Below are 25,917 nucleotides of genomic sequence, written 5' to 3'. Positions count from 1 at the left end.
TCCTTCCTCCTCCTCCTCTTTTCCCCACAACAACAAATGAAATTGTTCTCGGAAACCTTTTTATTGGAGGACTGTCGCTTTAGTTCTTCCAGCCACACTCTGGAAGAGGACTGAGGTCTCTTCTTCCCCTAATTGTCTTGGAAATTGTTGGGAATCCTCTGGTTCAGGAGCTGTAGCAGTTAGCTTTCCTTCTCTTAGGATTGAAACCAAGGGAAGATATCATGACCTGGGAAAAAATACCCACTGAGCTATCCTCAGGGTATAGGCCAGGGCTAGGCAACCTTGGCTCTTTTAGGACTCATGGACTTCAACTCCCAGAATTCCTGAGCCAGCATGGCTCAGCTTGGAAACCTCTCCCTTTCCTCTCAGCATGGCTGGCCTAGGAATTCTGGGAGTTGAAGTCCACGAGTCCTAAAAGAGCCAAGGTTGCCTACCCCTGGTATAGGCCCAAAATTAGCGATGTCCGCCATGACTTCATGACCGAAGCCCCACCCCTTTGTACAGAAAACAACATTGTTGCACATACAAAGGAACCAGGCTTTCGTTACTTGGACTGATCTGTCAAAGCTGTTGTTTTTTTTAACCCTCCCTGCAGGACTGGATGCCCTTGTAGATGGTTTATATTTGTCAAGGCCTTGCCTTTGGTAAAACTTGCTGTGTCTGTGCATTACAATAAACAATGACATATAGTTCCTCCTGTATTTCTGGCAATGATGGTTTTCTTGGTAGTTTCCAACAGTTTTCTCCAAACTAATAGTTGAAAAATCACATGAGGGTCAACACTTCATACTGGACCGTAGTTCGCTTTTGGTGTAATCTGTTGAACGAACTACACTGGCTGGGTTTCTACTTCTTCTTGCGTAACAAAAACAGCAAAGCCAAATAAGTCACATTCTGGTTTAGCAAAGTCTCTAAACATGGTTATCATGTACAGTGATTCAAGTTCTTTTCCTTTAAAAAACATTTATTATTCCTCTTCAGTGTATAAGGCTATTTTAGTAGTGTTGATGGAGGTTTCCCCTAATCTAAAAGATCTTGAATGGTCATAAGATGCTGTACGCAACTTGGAAAAACTTTCCATAATTCTTTGAAAATTCATTGTGTTCCACTATAGGCCTTTTCTCTGTCTCTCCCTCTCTCAAACACACACACACACACACACACACACACACACACACACACACACAGACAAATTTAAAAGTGGATGTAATATTTTTATGTTTTTCATTTTAGGAACCACGACACCTTCAGCTTTTCAGTGAATTTAGCAGTAGCGACATATATATGTCTTTGAGAGGCAAAAAGATATCTGGAGTGCCAGTCACTTTTGGGTTCTGCTTCAAGGTAAGAATTTAGCATTTTAATAAGAGCTAAACCCCTTTCAGCGAATTAGTGCTCCCCCCGCCCCCCAAATGCTAAGGCACTTTTTTGATGCAGGGAAAAACACTAAGAAAAGAAGAGATTTTGTTTGTGAAATAGGAGAATTAGTGGCTTTTATTTCAACAGGTATAGTCTTCAAGATATGCATTAATGCTAAACAATATGCTGTGGCCTTCTAGCCTTATAAAGCAGGAGGAACCAGAGACCTGAAATACCTTTATGCAGACAGTGAGCAAAGTAGGACCTGTTGGATGACAGCAATTCGGTTGCTGAAGGTAAATGTCTTCCCTTCTTCTGTGCATTGTCTTCATCAATTGTTTCTATAGTTACTGTTCACAATACCTTTCATTCTTCTCTTTAGCCTCTGGGTAAAAGTGGTATTTTTAGCCTTCTAAAGCTCAGTGTTGCATGTGTATATTTCTCATCTGCACAATTAATTTGAGTAAACAATGTTTACTTAAAACATAAAAACCAATTAGAATTAGAAAGTAGCACCGCTAGGATGCAAGACAAAAATGCACAAACTCCTTGTAGAAACATGAAGTCAGAGCTCACTAAAACCGATGGAAAAGAGGAAGCTCTTAGCTTAGAGCAGTCACTAAATTGGGTGCCGGGCCTGCTTTCCAGGGAGGGCGTCCTGTGAGGGAGAACTGGAATTGAAAAAAAGCACGGCATAGAGCAACCCACTCAATCTTAGGAGGATGGCCAGACTGCATGGACAATGCAGCAATGTTTGGAAGGGACGTTCCTTTCGAAGAAGTGGAAGGAAGCGGTGGGAGAATTGGATCACTTCAGACATGCCTTGCATATTTGGTCAAAGAATAGACTGAAAATGAAAAGGCCATCAAAGGTTGCCCAAGTAATTTACATGCAAAAGCTCCGTCACCAGTCTCAGATTATCAGAGAAGTGCTTGTTACTCTTATTCCAAAGAGCTAGTTCCAGATTAAGTGTTTTCCATTGAGACCAGTCTTTCAGGGCAACCTGGTCTAGCCCAAATATGGGACGGAGCGTACTGCTTCCGTTTTTCAACCCCAATCTAGGAGCCTTCACAGGCAGTCGTGAAGGTTTTCCCATCCCATATTTGGGGTAGACCAGGTTGCCCTGATAGTTTGGTCTCACCGGAAAACAATATCCCCACCACCAGTATAGCTGACAAAGCAAGGAAAGCCCGTGGCCTAGAGTTTAATACATCAGCCTAACATGCAAGTGGCCCAGGTTCGAATCTCAGAAGGGTATGACTAGCTGATGAGAGCTAAGTAGTTAGAAATAACTATACTAGTCTCCCTTTAATTCTTTGTCGGTAAATTTAAATTTAACACACAACTACGGCAGTTCAAGAGTATTTATTCCTTAAGGATGATGCTCCATTTATAGCAATCCTGTATTTTACCAACAAGAGGCAGCAGAGTTGCATTACATCTTTTAACTGGTAGTGATAGGAAACTTTCCATCTGGGACCATTCCATTCCAATAAAAGTGAATTTTGAAATTCAATTAAGAGGACTACATTGCTTCAGGCAGCTTAGATGGATTTTTTTTAATCTAAAATATACAGCATAGATTAGCAAATAATAAAATTTCAGCAGATGCCAGTGAAGTTAAATAGTCTATAAAACATATATTTTCATTGGAATGAGGTAAGGTTCATTGCTTACAATTGAACTAACTCAAAAATCTTACCACAAAAACATCAGTCATTTGGTAGTTATTATACCAATGTTGATTCACACAATACACTAAGCCATATTGTGGTACTTGACTTATTGTCTGAAGACAGTTGTGGCCTAATCACTAAACTTGTATAAACCATAGTTTAAGGCAATATGTTAATCCAGTCTACACATTTCTGCCTTAGACCTGTATGATTTCTTTGCTAATATATGTCTATGTGCTCTTTATTCATTCATTTTTAAAACATTGATAAACTGTATTGCAGTTTCTGTTGGGTTAAGGAAAACATTTCCTTTAGAAAAAGGTTTTTTTTCCATTTAGAAAAAGTAAAATTGGACACAGACTTTGGCCCATTATATATTTACAATAATATTTCAGGAGGGAAGTTGTATTTAGTTTGTTGGACTGAATGATTTGTTGAACAAATTATAGCGACTGGGTTGCCATAAAGGGTTGGTTTGTATATTGTATTAGGCCATTGGTTTGGATCATATATTGCTCCTCAATTTATAGAAGAATGTAAATCTGATTGCAAAACCCACAAATTGCATAATTTGAAGGGTTCTTTTAAGACATGGGTGTCAAAGTTGCCGTGTCACCACTTTTTTTGCATTGCCGGAACTGGGGTGGGCGTGGCCTCCACATGACGCAACCGGCCCATGGGCCGGCAGTTTGACACCCATGTCCTGGGACAACATTTTGGGAGTTGTAGATAGCTTCAGAAAATAAAGTGAAAGAGCAAAGGTTTATCCTGTGAATAATCCATTTATTGATCATTCTTGTAGCCGGTGTACTGGCCTAGGTAAAAACCTTTTTTATACATTAGAGTAACTCATGGTTTGCTTAAGTAGAACTTGTTGATTAAATCATCGTTGTTTGGGTTCACTCATCCCACTAAGCCATAAACCACTGTAAATGGGATGTAGTATTTTTTTTATTAAAGAGTTTTACAAAAACAAAATTTTACAATATATCCCCAAATCCCTCCCACCCCAAACCCCCCCACTTCCCCCCCCACTTCCCAGAGCTAAATACAGGATTATAGTTACAATAATCATATTCTAAATAAAAATTATGCATAATATACAATTAACCAAATTCATAATGCGCTTTAACTCTCTTTTAACATAACTACAAACAACGTACCAATAACAATATCCCACTAAAATCTACTCATAAGCTAAATGATACTTTTTAGTCCCATATTTGTTTTGAATATAATTTATCCATCTCCTCCAAACTGAAATATATCTTTCCTGTGAATGATCCTTTAGATAAGCAGAAATCTTAGACATTTCTGCAAGATTCGAAACTTTAAACACCCATTCTTCTACAGTGGGCAAACTATCCTTCTTCCAATATTGTCCCACCAGTAACCGTGCTGCCGTTATCATGTTCAACATCAAGTTAGTTTCTTTAACATCACAATCTACAACAATGCCCAATAAAAACAATTGCGGGGAAAACTTTATCTTTCTCTTAAAAATCTTTTGAATGTTCCACCAAATTTTAATCCAAAAAGCTTTTATATTTCTACAAGTCCACCACATGTGAAAATAAGTAGCTTCTAAACTACCACACCTCCAACATTTAGACTGTAGATTAGGATACATGTTGGACAGCTTCTTGGGATCCAGATGCCATCTATAAAACATTTTATAAAAATTTTCTCTTAAATTTTGACCCTGGGTAAATTTAACATTTCTGACCCAAATTATCTCCCAGGTGTCCAATGAAATTGGTTCCTGAATATTTTGTGCTCACTTTATCATGCAGTCTTTAACCAGTTCCGTTTCCGAATCCAATTCAATTAAAGCATTATATATCCTCTTTATATGTGCACAATTTGAATCTCTAATTTGCTTTACTAAATTTTGATCTGTAGTTGTGATGCCAACCTTTTGATCTGACTTCCACCTAGCTTTCAATTGGGTATATTGAAACCAAGAGTAACTTATGTTTTCTTGTCTTAACTCCTCTACTGGTTTAAGTTGCCAATCATTCCCTTGCAATCTAAGTAGTTCCTTATAAGAAACCATATCCATACTCACTCCCATAGATACGCCCTCTATCGCGTGTCCAGGAATTCCCCAAATCGGTATTTTATAATTTAACTTATAATACTACTTTTTCCAGACACGCAATAAAGCACTTCTAAGAATATGAGATTTAAAAGCCCTGTCTACCTTCTTATCATAAAGCAAGTATGCATGCCATCCATATACCAAATCCCATCCCTCAAGATGAAGTATTCTCTTGTTAGTTAGATTAAGCCAATCACTAACCCAGGTCAAGGCAACTGCATCATAGTACAATTTCAAGTTCGGCGCCTTGAGTCCCCCTCTTTCCCTGGCATCTTGTAAAATCTTGAATTTAACTCTTGGTTTTTTCCCCGCCCAGATAAATTCGTTAATACCCTTCTACCAAGAAACTTTGGTAGAACATTCATTTTAACAACTGCAATTCTTCCCAGTAATGATAATTGTAATTTTTTCCAATTATTTAAGTCCCTTTGTACCTTCAACCATAGATGTAGTATTTTAATCATTTAATAGTTTATTTTATTTTATTTTATGGATATATATATCCATCAATCTTTTAGTATATTTCATATTTTAACACTCCATCTTTAAGACATCAAACACCTTATCTATTTTTCTAGCTTTAATTTTACATTGATATTAAAATTAAAACGTTTAAGATTTCTCAATTTCATATTACTAAATAACCTCTTTTTATACAATTTTCTTCAATACCTAGTAATGTAGTCCAGTTCTCATTTATCTCATTTCCATATCTATATCAATTATACAATATTTAAAATAGTAGTCATTAAGTTACAAATCACAAGGAGGAGAAAAAAAGAGAAAAAGAAAAAAAGAAAGAAAAAAAGAAGAGAAGAGGAGGACAATAAAATATTCTTGTTTCTAATTTATAGTTTCCACATATTAAAAATTAACCAAAATTTGTTCCATTTTAACATTCAATACATCCTTCATGTCTCTGCATCCAAATATATTAGTTACATTCTATCATTCTTAGCATATATACATCTTAACCCATATCATTTAGAAAAACTCAATATTTCAATGTTGATATTCATACATTTGTATTTTGTTTTTTTTGTTTTTTTATTAGTTAATATTTTTATCTACTCATCAAAACATTCTCATAATCCCAGTACCATCCTGCCTATTTTAATATTATTTATTTCAGGCCTTTTAAAAATGTTCATATTTCTTCAATCTTATTCTTGCTTTCTTCCTTTGCCATATCATTTTGCACTTCTTTGCTTCAGGGTCATCAAAGCATTCTTGTATTACTATATGATATTGAAGTGGACCCCCAGTCTCCACCCCCAAAGAACCAAAGAATCCGCCAACAGCACCACATCTTATCACCTTCATCTCTTGATACAACCGTCCCGGTCCAAACAAACTTCCCTCCATATTTTCTCCATCACCATCCCCAAAAACCTGTATTTGTTGACTGTTTAACTCTTCTGCCAATGTATTCAATTGTTCAATTTCTTCTGTTGAGCTCCGTCCCAGCAAAATATCAGTTGTAGTCACAGTTTGAGTTTGAGTTTGTTTCATCGAGATGCTTTCTAATTCTTTTCCACAAGCTCTTATTTCATCGCCAGCTGTAGAAAGGAGCTGATAAGTTTGGTAAAATATTTCTCACAGAGCATGAATTTGTTTTTGAAACTCTTCCATTGTGAACTTTCACATCTGATGTTCAAGGTTACTCTTTATCTTGTTTTCTTAAATATTTTCTTGGTTTTTTTTTAAGAGAAAGTCAAAATTGCAATTTCAAATTTAGCCACTGAGTGTCCCCCAAGTACTTTAAAGTTCTTTTCTTTTGTTATTTCTTTCTTAAACGTTCTTTTGTTTCCAAAAAACACCCCTGAGTTTGTTTGCCGCCTTCCCTGAAGGGAGGGTTAAATTCCCCCTCCCTCTCCACAGGGGGGAAAGTACTTAGCAGCTGAATTAGGTGAAAAGAAGATGATTAAGGTACAAGAGAAGAATCTTACCTTCGTCTCTTCCACGCTGCTTTAATGTTGCCTGATGGTAGATTTGACTTCGGCTGTCTGCAGCTTAGGAGCTGGCCATATTCCTATGGTCAGTCTTTCGTCCGCCGTTACAAAGGGAATGCAGGCACTAACAAGGGGGTTGCTGCCCCCCCGTGTTTCTGCAAATGCTCCTTCTGTCTGGACAACCCTCCAGGGCGACTCTTCGGTCCTTTTAGGACCCCCCAGCGATGCGAATCTGGACGTGGAAGACGTGAGCCGTCCTCCAGGCATCCATTTATGGCTGTCGGCAAACCGGAAGCCGGGATGTAGCATTTTAATTGGGATATAATAACTTAATGCAGTCAAACAGTTTAATGTGATTTGGCATACCTCACAGAATAATCTTCTAGAAAGATTTTCTTTCTTTTAAAAGAGAAGTGGTTCTAAGACAATCTTCCTCCTAATAACATATAGTTTTGCTAATCCAAAATAATTATTTTCTGTAATAATTATTCTGTCCTGAGCAGAATGATCTGAACACATTTCCTGGGGCCTTAACAAATACCTCTTCAGCTAGCTTCCCAAGAGCACATTGTACCAAATAGGTCCGATTGTTTTCAAGAGCCTTGGTGGAGCAGTGGGCTAATGCCTCCTTAAGTAACAACAGCTGCCTGCAATTAGTGCAGATTCGAGTCCCACCAGGCTCAAGGTTGACTCAGCCTTCCATCCTTCCGAGGTAGGTAAAATGAGGACCCAGATTGTTGGGGGCAATAAGCTGACTTTGTAATAATGCCGCTTGAGGGGGGGCGAAAGCCCTAATAAGCAGGCATATACATAGAATGAAGGCTATTGCTAAGCACATTTATTTGTGCTTTAAATTGTAAGCCGTCCTGAGTCTTCGGAGAAGGGCGGGATATAAATGGGATTAAAAAAAACAAAAAAAAAACGCCTTTTGTTAATATTTTTCTCAAGCCAGTCACCTAATAGCACAAAACTATATTGTGCATAAAAAGGGATTTTAAGTAATTGCTTTTGTTATGTCGCTCTTTAATCACCACTTAAACATTTATCCAAATCCAATTCAGGATAAGTTTAAAAGAGATGTATAAAACTGCAAATAGAGTTGGGTTTTTCTGGGTGGGATCTGGAAGCAAAAAAGGAGCCTAATTCCATCTTGTTACTATTTTATAAACACAAAAGCTTGTTCCCCTTTTGTTGTTAGTGTTGGAATCGATGAAAAACTGTTCCAGTGTATTACAGGATTTTTGTGTTACTATTATTATTGGCAAGCTGTAGGTTTCCTTAGGGATGTTCTTTCAGGTACACTGAAGTTTTCTGGGTCACCAGGTGGCCCTGTTTCTTTCCCTATAATCTACTTGTCAAAGAATAAGAACAAATCTAGGCAGACAGTCTCCTTTTTCTCCTCCTGCTTATCTTAGTTCTTGAGATAGAGATCTGTTCAGTTATTAAAAAAAAGGAAACTTGTTATTTTATCACTTTGAGAATGCCTGAAAAAAAAATCTATAACACGGGCATTCATATTGTTTTTAGAATGTAGCAGAACATCACTCAGCCCACGTTTAAAAGAGATGGAATAATTGTGATAGGAACAATTTTCTAAGTCAACATCCTCCAACTCTTGAGTCTTTTAGAGATGTTGGTCTGTAATCAGTCATCTTCAATCATACAGCCTAGTGATAGAATTCACCCCTGTCTGTCTGCTGTGTCTATCTCAATTTATGTAGCAGCCCATCTCAAATTCATGTCTCTGGGCAACTAATAACAATTAAAAACAGCATGAAATATATAACATTTAAAAATGCCCACCTAATCAGCAGCAAATATTTTTTTTAAAAAAAAGAACAACCCACACAATCAATATAATCATTGCACAGGCTCTGCCACACACCCAAGTTTCCGACTCAATGATGTAAGGCCTTACAAAAAGCCAACGGGTTGGGTCCAATCTAATCGCTGGGATGGATGATGTTCCAAACTGACAGAAAAGGATCTCTTTCTGGGCTCTTCCAGATGGCAGTCTCTATTAAATGAGACTCAGAGCATGCCTCTCTTTTTGAGTGAGATGGGTCTACATCAGGCATGTCACGTGACGTCGTGCAATGTATCGCGACTTTTTCCCCATTGCCGGCAATGGGGTGGGCATGGTTTTGGCATGACATGCCTGGTCTACATAATCAGGGAGAGGTGGTCCTTCAAATAACTTGGCTGCAGGAGCTGTGGTGGCCCAGTGGTTAGAATGCAGTATTGCAGACCGACTCTGGTCATTGCCAGCAGTTTGATTCTCACTGGCTCAAGGTTGACTCAGCCTTCCATCCTTCCGAGGTCGGTAAAATAAGGAGCCAGATTGTTGGGGCCATAGGCTGACCCTGTAAACCACTTAGAGAGGGCTGTAGAGCATTACAAAGCAGTATATAAGTGCTATTGCTATTGCTATTGCATGCTATGTAGAATATTCTCAGATGGTTGAATTATATACATAAAATTGTAATATTTCTTTGTCCCTTGTTTATAGTATGGAATGCAGTTGTACCAGAATTACGCACAGCCCTATCAAGGTAGAAGTGGGGGCAGTTTTCTTAGCACACCCACGGTAAGTATATTTAATAACAATTACTTAAACTGAAATATAAATATAACCTCCTGATTGTTGCATTATGTGGCCTCCTCAGGCAACTGATTTTGGAGAAAAAGGAAGAGGTGGAAATTGTTTGGCTTGTTTATTGTTGCAGGATTTTCTGTTTTGGTTGTCAAAACAGGATGATTTTTCCACAGTGACTTATTGGCCGTATGCTTTTATTGATTTGATTATATACAAATGGAATGAATAAACAAAGAGTGAATTTATGAATTAATATGCAGTAGAATCTCTTAGGCCAAGCGTAGCCTTCTGGTTACTAGTTTGGTACTCTTTATATACAGTAATTTCTGCAGTTGTTTCTTCTTTCCTCCCCTCCATTTTCCTTTTCAGTTTAGAGCCTTTGGATTGTTTTTATGTTAGAGCAGGATATGAGTGAAAGTTTCTTTGAGATAGGTTGGGCCATTGGCTGGGGCCTATAGGAGTCAAAGTCTGTTCCATCCAATGGGGCAAAAGATATCTACCTCTGTTGTAAATGGTATATTTAAAAGGTGGAATATAAATCTAAAAAAACAACAATAACAATTCAACTTAAATAATGAATTCAATCTATTTTTAACCACCTTGCCAGAATTGTTAGGAGTGTAATTCTTAAAAATGAAACATCACTTGCTGATCTTGATAATGCCATATCTTTCAGGCATAATCTTACAAAGAATCTGCATGTAAACCACCTTCTGCAGAAAAGAAGCCCTTCTTTTTTTACTTTTTCTGTTTGCTAATCAATAGATTCCATGTTGATTTTGTCTGAGAATAATCAAGGGTATACTGTAAAATAGTTTTGGTAGATGCATTTAACACATTTTTTTTATCCTTTAGAGAAGTGTTTCAGAGAATTCTCTTGTCGCTATGGACTTCACAGGGAATAAATCCAGAATTATCGAAAACCCCACAGAAGCCTTATCAGTTGCTGTCGAAGAAGGTTTAGCATGGCGGGTATGAAAACTTTGTTTAAAGCAGGGGTGTCAAACTGCTAAGCTTGTAAGCCGCCCTGAGTCTTCGGAGAAGGGCGGGATATAAATGGAATTAAAAATAAAAAAAATAAAAAAATTTCATTGAGGGCCGCATCAGCATTGCGGTTGCCCTCAGGGGGCCGGGTGGGTGTGGCCTACTGGGTGGGCATGGCTAGAGTGTGTATGGCCTACTGGGTGGGCGTGGCCAGCTCTACATCGTTCGCATCAAGGGTGCCTATGGGGGCCTGGGCAGGAGTGGGACAGATCTGAGGGTCTCTGGCAGGAGGAGGGTCTCTGGGCCAGGGCCAAGGCAGTGGGGGCCGTTCCCTCACTGTTTCCAGGACGGCTTCGCGGGCCGCATGAAACCACTTCACGGGCCGGATCTGGCCCCTGGGCCTTGTGTTTGACATGTCTGGTTTAAAGGCATTCTTAATGTTGTGGTTTCTTGTTTAAAAATTTAGTGCTTTTCCTTTCTTTTTATGTAGAAAAAAGGGAGCTTACGTCTTGGTATACATAGCAGCCCCAGCACTTTGCAAAGTGTCCCCTCCACTGCAGGTATGCACCACTGACAGATCTTGTAGAATATCATGTGATGTCACGAATTCATTCATCATATACATGCATGCATACATATACTCACACAAACTGAAATCATAAAGCACATTTATCTCAGTTTTATTGTGATGGAGATTACTTTGGGATTATCAAGGGACAACCAGCATGAAAATTTTGCCTCTTTTTGTATATGTGCCATGATGTGGAACTTATAGGGCAATGTTGCTTTTGCCATTTTGACAAAAAGATTCTGCAGATACTTTTCTGGGCAAGGAAAAAAAAAACTTGGGAGGACCGTAGAAGCAAGGCAATGAGAGAATGTTATATATCTTTATAAAATACATGTTTAGGGCAAGAGTCCCCAAACGTTTCTTCTTATTGACTCTTTCATGAAGTTTCAGATTATTGATTGACCCTCCTCCCCACCCAAACATCTGTTATATGAAAATAATTTAATAAATACTACTGTAACAAATAGTACTAGAAATATTAATAATGACAATAATAATAATGGATAGTCCCATCAACCTGTGAGGGTCAATACTGGCCACTTTGAGGAACCTTGGCTTAGAAGGATACATTCTGTTGATTCAAGCTACTTAGACTATATGGAATTATGTATTTCCTAAATAAAACCACCAGGGATGATGACATGAATATTTTTTTAAAAAAAATGGGAACCGACACATGAAATAAAAATTATCAGCTGCCTTCAAAGAACAATTGAATCTATTCAAGTAATAGTAACTTGGAACCACTGGCTTTCCAGCACACTAGAGAAAACTATATGATGGGAACCATGCTTCCAGAAGGCAATTCCAAGAAGGATGATAAGAGTCATCTACCAGTGTAAATATAGGGATGCGGTGGCTCAGTGGGTTAGGACGCTGAGCTTGTCGATCGGAAGGTCGGCAGTTTGGCGGATCGAATCCCGAGTGCCGCGTAACAGAGTGAGCGCCTGTTACTCGTCCCAGCTTCTGCCAACCTAGCAGTTCGAAAGCACGTAAAAATGCAAGTAGAAAAATAGGGACCACTACGGTGGGAAGGTAACAGCGTTCCGTGCGCCTTTGGCGTCTAGTCATGCCAGCCACATGACCACGGAGATGTCCTCGGACAAGCGCTGGCTCTTCGGCTTTGAAACGGAGATGAGCACCGGCCCCTAGAGTCGGAAACGACTAGCACGCATGTGCGGGGGAACCTTTACCTTTACCTTTACCAGTGTAAAAGGAGCCAAACACAAAGGGATCGATTTAAAATGTTGCCCAGTAGGTCACGATTTGATTTAGATCTTCAACTCTGCTTCAAACATCTAGCCTCAAGCCGCAAAATAAAATTGGGAATACAATTACAATTACAAATGCAATTACTAATTTAAGAGATAGCCTTTCAGACCTTTGACCAGATTAATTCAAACTGAAGGTGTGACCCAAGTTAAATTCATATAATATATGTTCTAGGGCTTTTGAATAAAAAAATGGAATAAAATGGATATGTCTGGCATGAAAAAAGCCCAGAATTGCTACAATACTGTATTGGGCACTTTGGACTAGGAATTTGGCACACTCTTTGCAGTAGCCACTTTGTGGAAAATAATCCCCAGATATTTGAAGCAGAGTGTAAAGGTGTATTACTTTACTCTAGAATCATATGAGATAGACTTGATCTACAACCGTGTTTTTAGCTATACACAGTTCACAGCCGTGGTTTCATCATAAGATTTCTAGAGAAGAGGCACACCAACTGATTCTGAGGCAAGGATTGGTGGATGGGTAAGTTTCCCCCTGCCCCTTGATATTTATATTTTGTGATTGGCTGTTTATGTTGCCCCACCTACCCTATGGAATTGTATCCCCCCCAAGATCCACATGACCCTGACCTGCTGGTCTTTGGGCAAGAACTTCAGCCCTGACTCTTCCAGCAGATTCTGATATTTTATGTGTGTTCCCACTAAGCACTGGCGGCAGTTTCATATAAGCTGATTTATTCCTCCCGGCATCCTTGACTTTTTTTAATGATGGCTGTTGTTTTAGCCCTCTGTAGGATGCCAAAGTCACCAGCGAGTAGGCAGCCTTAAAATCAGTCAAACAAACAAGCATGAAGTAATGGTAGTTCAGTAAGGGTACCTACCTGTATCTGAAATACCTCCTAGCTTATTTTCAGTTTGTCCTAACTTCAGAAGCCCTCTACATAGACTCAGTTCAAGACCCTTGACATGTCTATGGAGATTCTCAGTCTGTATAAATCTCTTTATTCTTCTTTTGCCATTCCTGCAAGATTTTGACTGACATTGAAATTGGTGTCATTTGAAAGACGTAGATCATCTTGGGTAATATGCTCATTTTTATTGTCAAGATAAGATCTAGCAAGAAAGTTTTTGGTTTGTCTACCCTCAATATATTTTCCGCACAATTGATTGTAATTGTTCTGAAATACGTCTTTGCATCCTGTCAAATGTAAATATTTATGTAAGAATTTCATTGGATTTATTTATTTGGTTATCTCATAACCAGACTTATTTTTTAAACAAAGCTCTTCTTCATCCGGGGTTAAGTATCTTGTCATTATTTCCTTTTCTTTTCATTGACTCAGTCTCTAGAGCATTCACCAAAGTCTTTGATTGTTTTCATCAGCTATCTTATAAACCTCTGTATTTACATAATGCTTAGGACTACATTGTCAGCATAATGTTTCAATTCTTATTCCTGACCTTGAATTTTAATCTCCAATATGTTTGAATCTTGTCCACAAAGATTTCTAAAGCAAATACAAACAATAAGAGAAAGTGGGCACCCTTGCCTAGTGTTGTCATTTATTAGAAAATGTAGAGAGACATTTTTGCTGTTTGATAAAATTGCTAGTTTTTAAAGATGTCAGTTACGTTCATTTGGGGACTTTTTATGTTATCTCTCTTGAGCTTCATGTGGGTACAATAGTATAAGACATACAGTATTTATCACACTTTTATTCCCTCTTTGTCCATAGTGTAATGTAAAGCTCCATACCTTAAACTCACTTGGCAAATTTCCCTTTTCCTGACGTGGACCTGCTAAAGTTCATAATGGATACTGCAACACATGGAATATAGCAATTAATGTTAATTATCTTTACTTTTAAAAAATAAAGAGGTAAAATAAAATGTGATAAGAAACATTGTTCTGGAGAAAATAGAAGCAGGAAGGAATGTTAACTCGCCTCCTTGAGTTATTTATAAGAATAATAGAGGTAGGATGAAACAAATCTAAAAAAAAATTCCTTTGCTAGCGCTCCGATATCATTATTTAAGGACATAATTTCAGAACTTGCTTGACCATATTTTCCTTTTTTTTTCCATAGAGTTTTCTTGGTACGGGATAGTCAAAGCAATCCCAGAACTTTTGTGTTGTCATTAAGCCATGGATTAAAAATAAAGCACTTCCAAATTGTGCCGGTAAGTATAGCTATTAAGGTGCTGAATCAAATCTTTTGATGTTCTGTTGACAAGAACCAAATCCCATGGTTTTGCACTTTTCTATGAAAGAGAAGTTTCCAAACCAAAAGCCATGTTTCTCATGAAAATTTTACTTTCTTATTTGGGATATCAACTTCTCATTATGACTTTGGTATCTGTTTGGACACATATCCCGATAAGCCTATATGGGACTATCATTCTAGCTTTTTCTTCCTTTGTGTCTTACAAGATATAGTTCATATTTCACAGAACTTGTTTTTTTGAGAGAGGATGGATATTGTTTTATTAAATAAAACCTGAGATGCTGCTACCATATGTATCCATAATAGTAGTATGTGTATATAGCACGGTTAGGTGTGTGTCATGAATGTGTTCCACTTTGTGAGCGGGCAACTAAATTTCATTTTTGATGTGTGCCGTTGTGCCCACAGTAAAAAAAATGACAATAAAGGTTATCTCCGTGGTGGTGAACCTATGGCACACGTGCCACAGGTGGCATGCAGAGCCCTCTCTGTGGGCACGTGCGTTGTCACCCCAGTCCTAGGCCTTCAGCTGGGTTTTATAAAACCTTTTCGCTTTATGCCTCCACCACCATGTGGGGAAAAAAAAAAGGTTCCATCAATCAATTTCAACTTCTTACAGGGGAAAAAAAAAGAAGGTGACAAGCAATAGGGAGAAAGCAGAACTATTTAATTCGGTTTTTGCATCTGTCTTTACACAAAGGGAAAAAACAGTCCAACCTACCCAAACCAGTGCCATAAAAAACAGAATAGAAACGCAAGTTAAGATAGGCAAGAAAATGGTAAGTGAGCACCTGTCTGGCTGACAGGCCGTACTCAGCATGTGGTCCTCAATAGAACTGCATCTACATGGAAGGAAGTGTGTAGTGGGGTGCCCCAGGGCTCTGTTCTGGGCCCAGTGCTCTTCAATATCTTCATTAACGACTTGGATGAGGGGATAGATGGGGAACTCATCAAATTTGCAGACGACACCAAGCTGGCAGGAATAGCCAATACTCCAGAAGATAGGCTTAAGATACAGAAGGATCTGGACAGACTCGAACACTGGGCACTATCTAACAAAATGAAATTCAATGGTGAAAAAAGTAAGGTTCTACACTTAGGCAGGAAAAATCAAATGCATAGGTATAGTATAGGTGGTACCTTGCTCAATAGTAGTAACTGTGAGAGGGATCTCGGAGTCTTAGTAGACAATCACTTCAATATGAGCCAGCAGTGTGCTGCAGCTGCCAAAAAAGCCAACACAGTGCTAGGCTGCATTAACAGAGGGATAGAATCAAGATCAAGTGAAGTACTAATACCACTCTACAATGCTTTGGTAAGGCCACACCTGGAATACTGCATCCAGTTTTGGTCACAACGATGTAAAAAAGATGTTGAGACTCTAGAAAGGGTACAGAGAACAGCAACAAAGATGATTAGGGGGCTGGAGGCTAAAACATATAGGGAACGGTTGCTGGAATTGGGTATGTGTAGTTTAATGAAGAGAAGGGTGAGGGGTGACATGATAGCAGTGTTCCAATATCTCAGGGGCTACCACAAAGAAGAGGGAGTCAAGCTATTCTCCAAAGCACCTGAAAGCAGGACAAGAAGTAACGGATGGAAACTAGTCAAGGAGAGAAGCAACCTAGAACTAAGGAGAAACTTCCTGACAGTTAGAACAATTAACCAGTGGAACAACCTGCCTCCAGAAGTGGTGAATGCTCCAACACTGGAGGTTTTTAAGAAGAGACTGGACAGCCATTTGCCTGAAATGGTATAAGGTTTCCTGCCTGAGCAGGGGGTTGGACTAGATGACCTCCAAGGTCCCTTCCAACTTTATTATTATTATTATTATTATTATTATTATTATTATTATTATTATTATTATTATTATTATTATTATTATTATTATTATTATTAAAGATCTCGCAAATTTGGAATTGATTGATTGAACTTTTTTGTCCCAGCCAGTCTACCGTTACCACTGCAGCCACGCCCACCCAATGGGCCACACACACACCCCGGCACCCGATGATACATAAGTGGGCTTTGGGTTGCAGTTTGGGCAGTCGGTCTCTAAAAGGTTCGCCATCATTGTCTTATCTTAATTGCCTGCTGACAGTACATGATAGATTATGGTTTTTTTCCTGTCTCCCTTTGCAGTTAGAAGAGGAAGGCAAACTCTTTTATTCACTGGATGATGGTCACACTAGATTCTCTGATCTTATTCAACTCGTGGAGTTTTACCAACTCAATAAAGGCATTCTTCCTTGCAAGTTAAAACATTACTGTGCTTGAATTGCACTTTAGCTAAAATATCATCACCTCACCCAGGCTCACTAGAATAACAAATCAAGACAGAACATTACTTTTGAAAAAGCACTTTGTTATGAGAATGAAGTTTAAAAAGAAGTAATTGAATGTAAATTTCAGCTTACAAAGAAGAGCTTCTATTTCTACAGAAAAGCAAAATGCAGTACTTTTGCATTAGAGTTGATTAATCAATGGTTAATCTTCCAAATATGAACTTCAAGCTGAAGTGGTATAACTGTGCAGTGCTGGAATCCTAGGGAGTATTTTTCAAAATATCAATAAATGTCTTTTTCACTATTTTTTTTCAAATGTCTTCTTTATTTTCTCCTTACAATTATTAAACGGCAAAAACATACTCCTAGGACTACATCTGAGTACAGGGTAGAAATAGAACACTTACCCATTTGTACCTTTGTTTACTACACCTTCCATTGATTTTTGCATATGATGAGATTTTTTATTTTTATTTATTTTTAATTCCATTTATATCCCGCCCTTCTCCGAAGACTCAGGGCGGCTTACAAGCTTAGCAGTAGCCTTCATTCTATGTATATGCCTGCTTATTAGGGCTTTCACACACACCCCTCAAGCGGCATTATTACAAAGTCAGCTTAATTGCCCCCAACAATCTGGGTCCTCGTTTTACCTACCTCGGAAGGATGGAAGGCTGAGTCAACCTTGAGCCTGGTGGGATGCGAACCTGCACTAATTGCAGGCAGCTGGTGTTACTTAAGGAGGCATTAGCCCACTGCTCCACCAAGGCATGTTCATAGGAACATAACCCATGCAATGCCATTTAAGCAATTTCTTCTTTCCCTTTACATCACCAATATACAGAAAGATGACCCAGACATAGTTTGATGTGTTGTGTTCCAGATGATGGTTTCAGAATTTAGTAAGAGTGAAAAATGTTATTTGTTTGCAAAATCTTGGATAACACAGATACCGAGCAAATACAATAGCTAGAGCTAGCTCACATTTTGATAATAGTACAGATTTACAGTAAAAGGCTTTGCTTATCCATTAAATCTCTAGAGAGTAAGAAGGCAGCCTGCAACCTTTCAGGTATCATAAACTACAAATCTCATTATTCCATTTAATGATTCACTGTATAGATTGAATGTGATTCAAAATAGCTAAAGGACATTTGACGTGACCCCTTCATAAAGGTATTGATATGTTACCTTCCCATTTAGTACTTTTAATTGTCAAAACAACATTTATGTGCAGGCAGACCTCGACTTACAACAGTTCACTAGTGACCATTCAAAGTTACAACAGCACTGAAAAAAGTGACCATTATGACAATTTTTCACACTTATGACCGTTGCAGCATCCCCATGGTCACCTGATCAGAATGCAGATGCTTGGCAACTGACTCGTATTTATGATAGTTGCAGTATCCCTGGGACATGGGAACATCTTGTGACCTTCTGACAAGCAAAGTCAATGGGGAAGCCAGATTCCTTTAACAACCTTGTTGCTAACTTAACAACTGCAGTGATTCACTTAACAACTGTGGCACGAAAGATCATAAAATAGGGCAAAACTCACTTAAGAAATGTCTCACTTAGCAACAGAAATTTTGGGCTCAATTGTAATTCTAAGTTGAGAACTACCTGTATTAAATTTATAGATTCTGAGTAGCTTATAAAACCCAATACAAACAGAACAGTCAAAAACCTAAAACAAAATAAGATAATCTAGACCAGGCACGTCAAACTCGTGACGTCATGTGATGTCGTGTGATGTATCGTGACTTTTTCCCCATTGCCGGCAATGGGGTGGGCACGGTTTCACTATGATGCATCTGGCCTGCGGGCCGACAGTTTGACATGCCTGCCCTAGACTAAAACAACCACAATAATAAAAACATGACAGGGCCCCTACAAAAACATTAACTTAGCTTCCCCAAGCCCCAAGAGAGTAAATTTTCAGTGAATTTTTCGTGTGCCTAACTTAGAGTTCTTATTTACTTATGATTTTCCAAGAATAAATTATATAATTTTAACTGACAAGAGATTGTATAAAAATAGCCACAACAATCATGATACAATAAAGGAAAACAAGATATAATTTTACAAAGTATTTTTAACCATTGATTACTGTAGAAAAATTCACAGACAAGATGTTTTTAAGAATACCATCAAGAAATTAAATTTCTGATTGATTATTCTGTTGAGAATCTTCCTCTTAAGTGGATCTTATCTTAATGAAGGAATTCAATGAAAAACAATTGAATAAACTTTTAAGAGAATATGCCTCAATATTCCCCTCTGGGTTCCATGCCAACAGAATGAAATGGAAAGAGAAAAGTAACACTTGTAAAGAAGCCTTCAAACCTTAAGAAGTTGGAAAAAAAAATTGAGAGCAGATAATCCTTATTTTACTTTCTCCAAGGAAAAGCTAATCTCAATCCAAGGAAAGCCAATCAGTATCACAATCACCAAAATTTCTGTGCCAACTACAGAGACCGTGAAAGTGGCAGGGTAAATAGATCTATCAAAACCCTGTAACTTGTCAACAAAAGGAAAAATTATAAGAGACCGAAAGGTCGAAGTTGCAAGTAAATTAGAATCTGCAATAACAGAAAAAACATTGGCATTGATGTAGGAAGCAAAGCAGGAAACAGACTGCAAGCTTCTGTGAAGAAGATTCAATATTTACCGTATTGCAAATACCTTCTACCAACATCTTAGAAGATGATTGTGTACATGGTCATTGTCAGATGGACAATATTGAAATCAACGAAATACTCTACAAACAGTGTTCCTCAACCTTGGCCACTGAGACATCTGGACTTCGACTTGCTAAGGTTGAGAAACACTGCCCTGTAAGCAAAAGATGGAAAAACTGTATTCAGGCAACAAAAGCAAATCAGGGCTGACTATCAAACAATTTCTTACAAAATTACATCTTAAACCAGGGGTCTTCAAACTCGGCCCTTTTATGACTCATGGACTTCAACTCCCAGAATTCCTCAGTCAGTGTGCCTGGCTGAGGAATTCTGGGAGTTGAAGTCCATGAGTCATAAAAGGACCGAGTTTGAAGACCCCTGTCTTAAACTAAAGAAAACAAAATAATCAGATCAACAAGATAGGAACCCAATGATTATGCAGTGTAGGTCAAAAAATAGAAATCTATTCTTTAGATTCAGCTTTGATGAATAGAGTGTCTAAGAAATCTGAACTTCAATTTGTGACATCTTTAAAGAGGAAGTAAACAAAAGATAACCCAAAATGCAGAAAGCAAAAGGAGGAAAAATAGTGATCTGCTGAGATGCTGAAAACAACTGAAGGAAGGCAGAAAGCAATAGAAAACAAAAATATCATACAATTAACCATTTAGTTCCAGAGAAGAACAACAAGAACAAGGAATTCTATCTCAGTACGAAAAGCAAACTGAGAATGTAATTTTAAAAATTTAATAGTTGGGGATCGCATGGGATAACAGATTCATTCAAGAAAATTACAGAAATCGAGATACTGGATAATTTTATGCAAAGTAAAAGATGGCAAAGATCTGTTGAAATAAAGAGATAGCACAAATAAATTGAAAAATTGTACCAAGAAGATGGCAGAATTTATGATTTGTATAAAGGTTTGGTCACTGAACTTGTCAGGTATTTTGGAAAGTTAAGTTAAATGGGTCCTAGAAAATGTTGCTATGAACAAAGATGCAGAGGCTGATGAAATACCAACAGGAGAACTTAAGAGTCTTACAAAATGATGCAGTTATATTTGTATGCCTTGTGTAGTTGTAAGCTGATATGGAAAACACAGTTTATATTCCTGGACCAAAATTGGGCATTGCTGAAGAATATTCAGACTACTGAACAACAGCACAAAGTTGCATATTGTATCCTTATTTGTCTTACATCCAGAATAAATCACAGGAATTAGAAGAAATAAAAATCAGAATTGAAGACACTGGGGAAAATATCAGTAACATCAGAATTTTTAAAAATTTATCCTTAAATGTATTTGCCACCCATCTAGCAGTTTGAGGCAACTCTGAGCAGCTATGCCGATGATACCATTTAAATGGCTGAATGGGAGGGAAACTCAAAAGAATTTCTTATCGAAGGCGAAAGTACCGTAGTTTCTGGCGTATAAGACGACTTTTTAACCCATGAAAATCTTCTCAAAAGTCAGGGGTCGTCTTATACGCCGGGTGCTGAAACTTTAGGGACAGGGCTGGCTGGAAAACCTGGAGCGGATCTTCCATTTAGTCTGCGCAGGGAAAGCGGGACCAATTGGAGTAGAAGCTGCAGTCTGTGATTTTTTACAGGCTGGGGTCTGGCCGTCTTTCCTTCTAAAGTTGAAGAGCAGCTGTAGTCAGGTGGGGAATGCAAGAGCAACTTGAAAGGCAGGTAGGGAATGCCGTAGCCAGAGCAGCTGCTTAGCTCTAAGGACACATTTGACTCAGGAACTGGGCGGGCTGGCTGGAAAACCTGGAGCGGATCTCCCATTTGGTCTTTTTATTTTTTAATCCCATTTATATCCCGCCCTTCTCCGAAGACTCAGGGCGGCTTACAATTTAAAGCACAAATCAATGTGCTTAGCAATAGCCTTCATTCTATGTATATGCCTGCTTATTAGAGCTTTCACCCCCCCCCACCACAAGCAGCATTATTACAAAGTCAGCTTATTGCTCCCAACAATCTGAGTCCTCATTGTACCTACCTCGGAAGGATGGAAGGCTGACTCAACCTTGAGCCTGGTGGGATGAGAACCTGCACTAATTGCAGGCAGCTGGTGTTACTTAAGGCTCTGCGCAGGGAAAGCTTTAGAGTGAATTAGGAAAAGTGAAAAAGTGAATTAGGAAAATAGGAAACGGTTGCTGGAATTGGGTATGTGTAGTTTAACGAAGAGAAGGGTGAGGGGTGACATGATAGCAGTGATCCAATATCTCAGGGGCTGCCACAAAGAAGAGGGAGCCAAGCTATTCTCCAAAGCACCTGAAAGCAGGACAAGAAGCAATGGATGGAAACTAGTCAAGGAGAGAAGCAACCTAGAACTAAGGAGAAACTTCCTGACAGTTAGAACAATTAACCAGTGGAACAACCTGCCTCCAGAAGTGGTGAATGCTCCAACACTGGAAGTTTTTAAGAAGAGACTGGACAGCCATTTGTCTGAAATGGTATAAGGTTTCCTGCCTTAGCAGGGGGTTGGACTAGATGACCTCCAAGGTCCCTTCCAACTTATTATTATTATTATTATTATTATTATTATTATTATTATTATTATTATTATTATTATTATTATTATTATTAAGTTTAATCCACTTGCACTGTTTTATGTTTACATGTTTGATGACAAACAACCTTATGTTTATAAGTGACAGTTTTCCTACTAAGTACCTGCATGTCATAAGCATTTGAATTAAAATTACCATATTAAAATCAAATCTGATGTTTTTTAATTTTTATTTGGTGTGCGTTGGAAGAGGGGTAGTCTTATACGGCGAGTATAGCCCAAACCCTATAATTATTTTTTTTTATTTTTTTATTTTTATTACATATATATCCCGCCCTTCTCCGAAGACTCAGGGCAGCTTACAAGCTTAGCAGTAGCCTTCATTCTATGTATATGCCTGCTTATTAGGGCTTTCATACATCCCCCAAGCGGCATTATTACAAAGTCAGCTTAATTGCCTCCAACAATCTGGGTCCTCATTTTACCTACCTCGGAAGGATGGAAGGCTGAGTCAACCTTGAGCCTGGTGGGATGCGAACCTGCACTAATTGCAGGCAGCTGGTGTTACTTAAGGAGGCATCAGCCCACTGCTCCACCAAGGCTCTTAACAGGAAATGTAGGGGGTCATCTTATATGTCCAGTCGTCTTATACGCCAGAAAATACTGTATAGAGTACAGAAACCGCTCTTCTGCTCAATATTAAACAAACAAACACTAAGATAGGGTCAATGGACGATGCCAGTTCAATGCAAAGAAGAAAAAGCTGTAGAAACAAACTATCATTTGAGGCTCAACAATTCACACATAACCATCAAATAGAGAACTGCCTGCTATTCAGGAGGAAAATGAATACTAATGTGCAGAGTTCATGCTAACAACAAGGCTATATATGTTTTTTAAGTTGTAACGTATGGCTATGAAAGCTGGACCATCACAAAGGTTCAATGAATGCCTGTGAATTCTGTTGCTGGGGAAGACCATTGAGAATATTTTGGAACCTAAGAAGAATAAACCATTCATTATTTGATGAAGGAAAACCAAAGTGTTCACCGGAAGAACAAATATAAAACTAAAGATTAGACATTTTGGACACTGTTATTCAATTTTAGACGTCATCTTGAGTGTTCGTGCCTTCTGCCCCGTGATTTGATTTGATGCCATCTGACATCACTCTATGCAGCGGCGGTAAAATAGGAGATATGAGATCGGAAATTTAAAAATAGAAATTTAAGCATTTTCTACAATCAATTATCCTTCCCTCCCCTCATGTACACAAACATACATACATCCTAGGCTGGCAGGCTCTGATCTGGGAAATTGGGGAAGAGGGTCTGCAGTGGATGGACAACCCAAGTCAGAAGTCTTCAGTGAGCTTCTTGATTTCATCTTTGGTTTATATCATTATTCCTATTTCTTCCAGCATGGCTTGCATTATTCATGGTCACTGCCTCTGGATACACATTTCCTCTTATAACTGAAGTCTGCCATTAAAATATGATCAGAATCTGCCGTTGTGCATCTCCTAATTCCTACTCACTCAGACCACTTCCTGTTCTTGTCATCTAAGAGATCATTGGCTCTCTGTTGCTGGGTTGTTTTTTTTTTTTTACTTCTCTTGGTCACTCAGAGTTCATCATCGATTTACTTTGGTTCAGTTTCAATAACATCTAATGCCGAGGCAAGGGTCTCTAAAGAAGACCCCGATGAAAGATTGAAAGTAGTTGAGGATGACAGAAAACAAGGTAGCAAGATACTATCATTAATGACACAAGCATGAACTTATAAGAAGAACTCAAGGAGGCAGGCAGGCAATCCTGGCCAAAAGATGTTCATTCGGTCAGAAAAAGTCAGAATTGAAAAACAAAGAAAGCTTGAAAACTTTAGGAAGCAGGAAACCATCTTTGGGAGAAGATATTCTTTGACTTGAAGTCTTTTATTGTTTGAAATCATTTAAGAGGGGATTTTCTGATTTAAAACTATATTTTGTGACCATCGGTTTGGTTTGGAAGAAAGCGTGAAGGCTACTGAGAAATGAAATAATTTTAGAATTAAAAGGGCATGATCTGAGGTTTGGATGGCATGCCTTTCTGTAGTACTAGAAAGTTAAAAATGCTGATTTTTAAAATCACTATATCAGAAGTACCATATTGAGAATATGGAATAATATAAACCCAGACTGTACCCAAAAATGCTTTCGTGGGTCTTAACACAAGAAGCATTTTATAGGAAAGAAACAGCAAGTGAAGAGAAATGGTTAACCTACTGAGAACTGTTAGAACAAGTATATGGAGAATATAAGATGAAATCAAGAGAACGATTGGCTGCTGAGGGATTTAGTTTTTGATGGTTTTGTATGCACAGCTAAGGGAAAGATTCAAGATTAAATTAGAACATTTAGAATTGCAGAACAAAAGACAGAATTTGAAGCTAAATTATGTACAAATGATGAACATATAATTGCCAAAATGTATAAAGGCTAGCTGAAATTTGACATAGAGGACAAACAAGTGAAAGAGTATATGATTAAATGGGCTAAGAATGATGAACATAATGCATTTGGTACAGTGGGGAAATATGTGGTTGAAAAGATTGAATTCACATTATGTTATATAACCTAAAACAGATGGGTTTTTTAAAAACAAAATGACTCCAGAAAAATTATCTAGAATTATAAAGTACTTCAAATTTATGATAGAAATGAGGACAACATGAAGGTTCATTTTTTTCATGTTTGGTAGACTTGTAAAACAGGCAGAAAATTTTGTGTTTGCATACATATATTTAAAGAATTTTAAAGACTAAGTTTCAACTGAAACCAGAACACTTTTTGTTGAAATAAATGGACAGATAACCAGAAAAAGTCCATGGAAGATTATTTTTATATATGAACCCTGCTACGAGATAACTGTAAATAAAAAAATGAAGAGATTCTGAAATATCTGTAAGAGAGGAATGGTGAAGATGATGGAAGTAACAGAGATAGCGAAAATTAACTTGTTTACTTAGAGAAAGATCAATCACTTCATTTATTAGTGATTGGAAACTCATGATGGACTTTTTGTGGAAAAAAGAAGAAAAGTGAACTTATAGATTTGATGATTACAAAGAATAGATTATGGAAGGAAGGAAACTTTGATGCAACTTACAGAGGGTGAAATATAAATATAACTGTTGTTAAGAAGATTAGAAACCACTTTTTAAATTATGCTTTTTTTTCCTTTTCCCCTTCTTTAATCTCTTTTATTTATTTATTTTTCTCTTTTTTATTTCTTTTACCTTTAACTTAAGAGTTGTATTTTTTGTTACTTTGTGGAAAAACTTCTTTAATAAAACTTCTTTATATATATAAAGAAGTTCTTTGAGAGAATGCCCTACCTTTTCAAGCACTGGAATTAATCATAAGACCATAAGCTTACACAGTGCTTTTTTTGTAAAAGAAAAAGGTGCCGGAACTCACACGTATCATACAACCTGCCTTGCCTACCCTACAAGGTTCCATCCAAAAAAGGTGCCGGAACTCCGTTCTGAGCGTTCTATGAGAAAAAAAGCCCTGAGCTTACATTAGGAACAGGTATTTTGCAAAATAACCACATAATACAGAGCAATATGAACAATGCTTCCATCAAATTTATTTATTTATTTATTTATTTATTAGTTTTTATAAACCGCCCTTCTCCCGAGGGACTCGGGGCGGTGTACAGAGGAAGGAAGGTATACAGATCGAACAA

The 25,917-nt window shown here is 37.9% G+C and overlaps 1 protein-coding gene across 2 annotated transcripts in view; it reads left to right on the top strand.

Annotated features, from left to right (window-relative positions):
• Window positions 1-17,688, top strand: part of GRB14 (growth factor receptor bound protein 14) — a 71,880-nt gene extending 54,192 nt beyond the window's left edge. For both annotated transcript variants that reach the window (XM_081314480.1, XM_081314479.1), the window contains 8 exons: window positions 1,234-1,344; window positions 1,560-1,655; window positions 9,598-9,675; window positions 10,540-10,656; window positions 11,159-11,228; window positions 12,910-12,997; window positions 14,562-14,655; window positions 16,842-17,688. In XM_081314480.1, coding sequence (XP_081170606.1) covers window positions 1,234-1,344; window positions 1,560-1,655; window positions 9,598-9,675; window positions 10,540-10,656; window positions 11,159-11,228; window positions 12,910-12,997; window positions 14,562-14,655; window positions 16,842-16,976 — 789 coding nt within the window. In that variant the 3' untranslated portion in view covers window positions 16,977-17,688. The remainder of the gene's footprint in view (window positions 1-1,233; window positions 1,345-1,559; window positions 1,656-9,597; window positions 9,676-10,539; window positions 10,657-11,158; window positions 11,229-12,909; window positions 12,998-14,561; window positions 14,656-16,841) is intronic.
• Window positions 17,689-25,917: the final 8,229 nt, after the last annotated feature.

The sequence above is a fragment of the Vipera berus genome (genome assembly GCF_964194415.1).
Source record: "Vipera berus genome assembly, chromosome: 1".
In the NCBI taxonomy this organism is placed as follows: Eukaryota; Metazoa; Chordata; class Lepidosauria; order Squamata; family Viperidae; genus Vipera; species Vipera berus.
The sequence above is the reverse complement of the archived record's forward strand: the minus strand, read 5'-3'. Positions and strand labels throughout refer to the sequence as shown.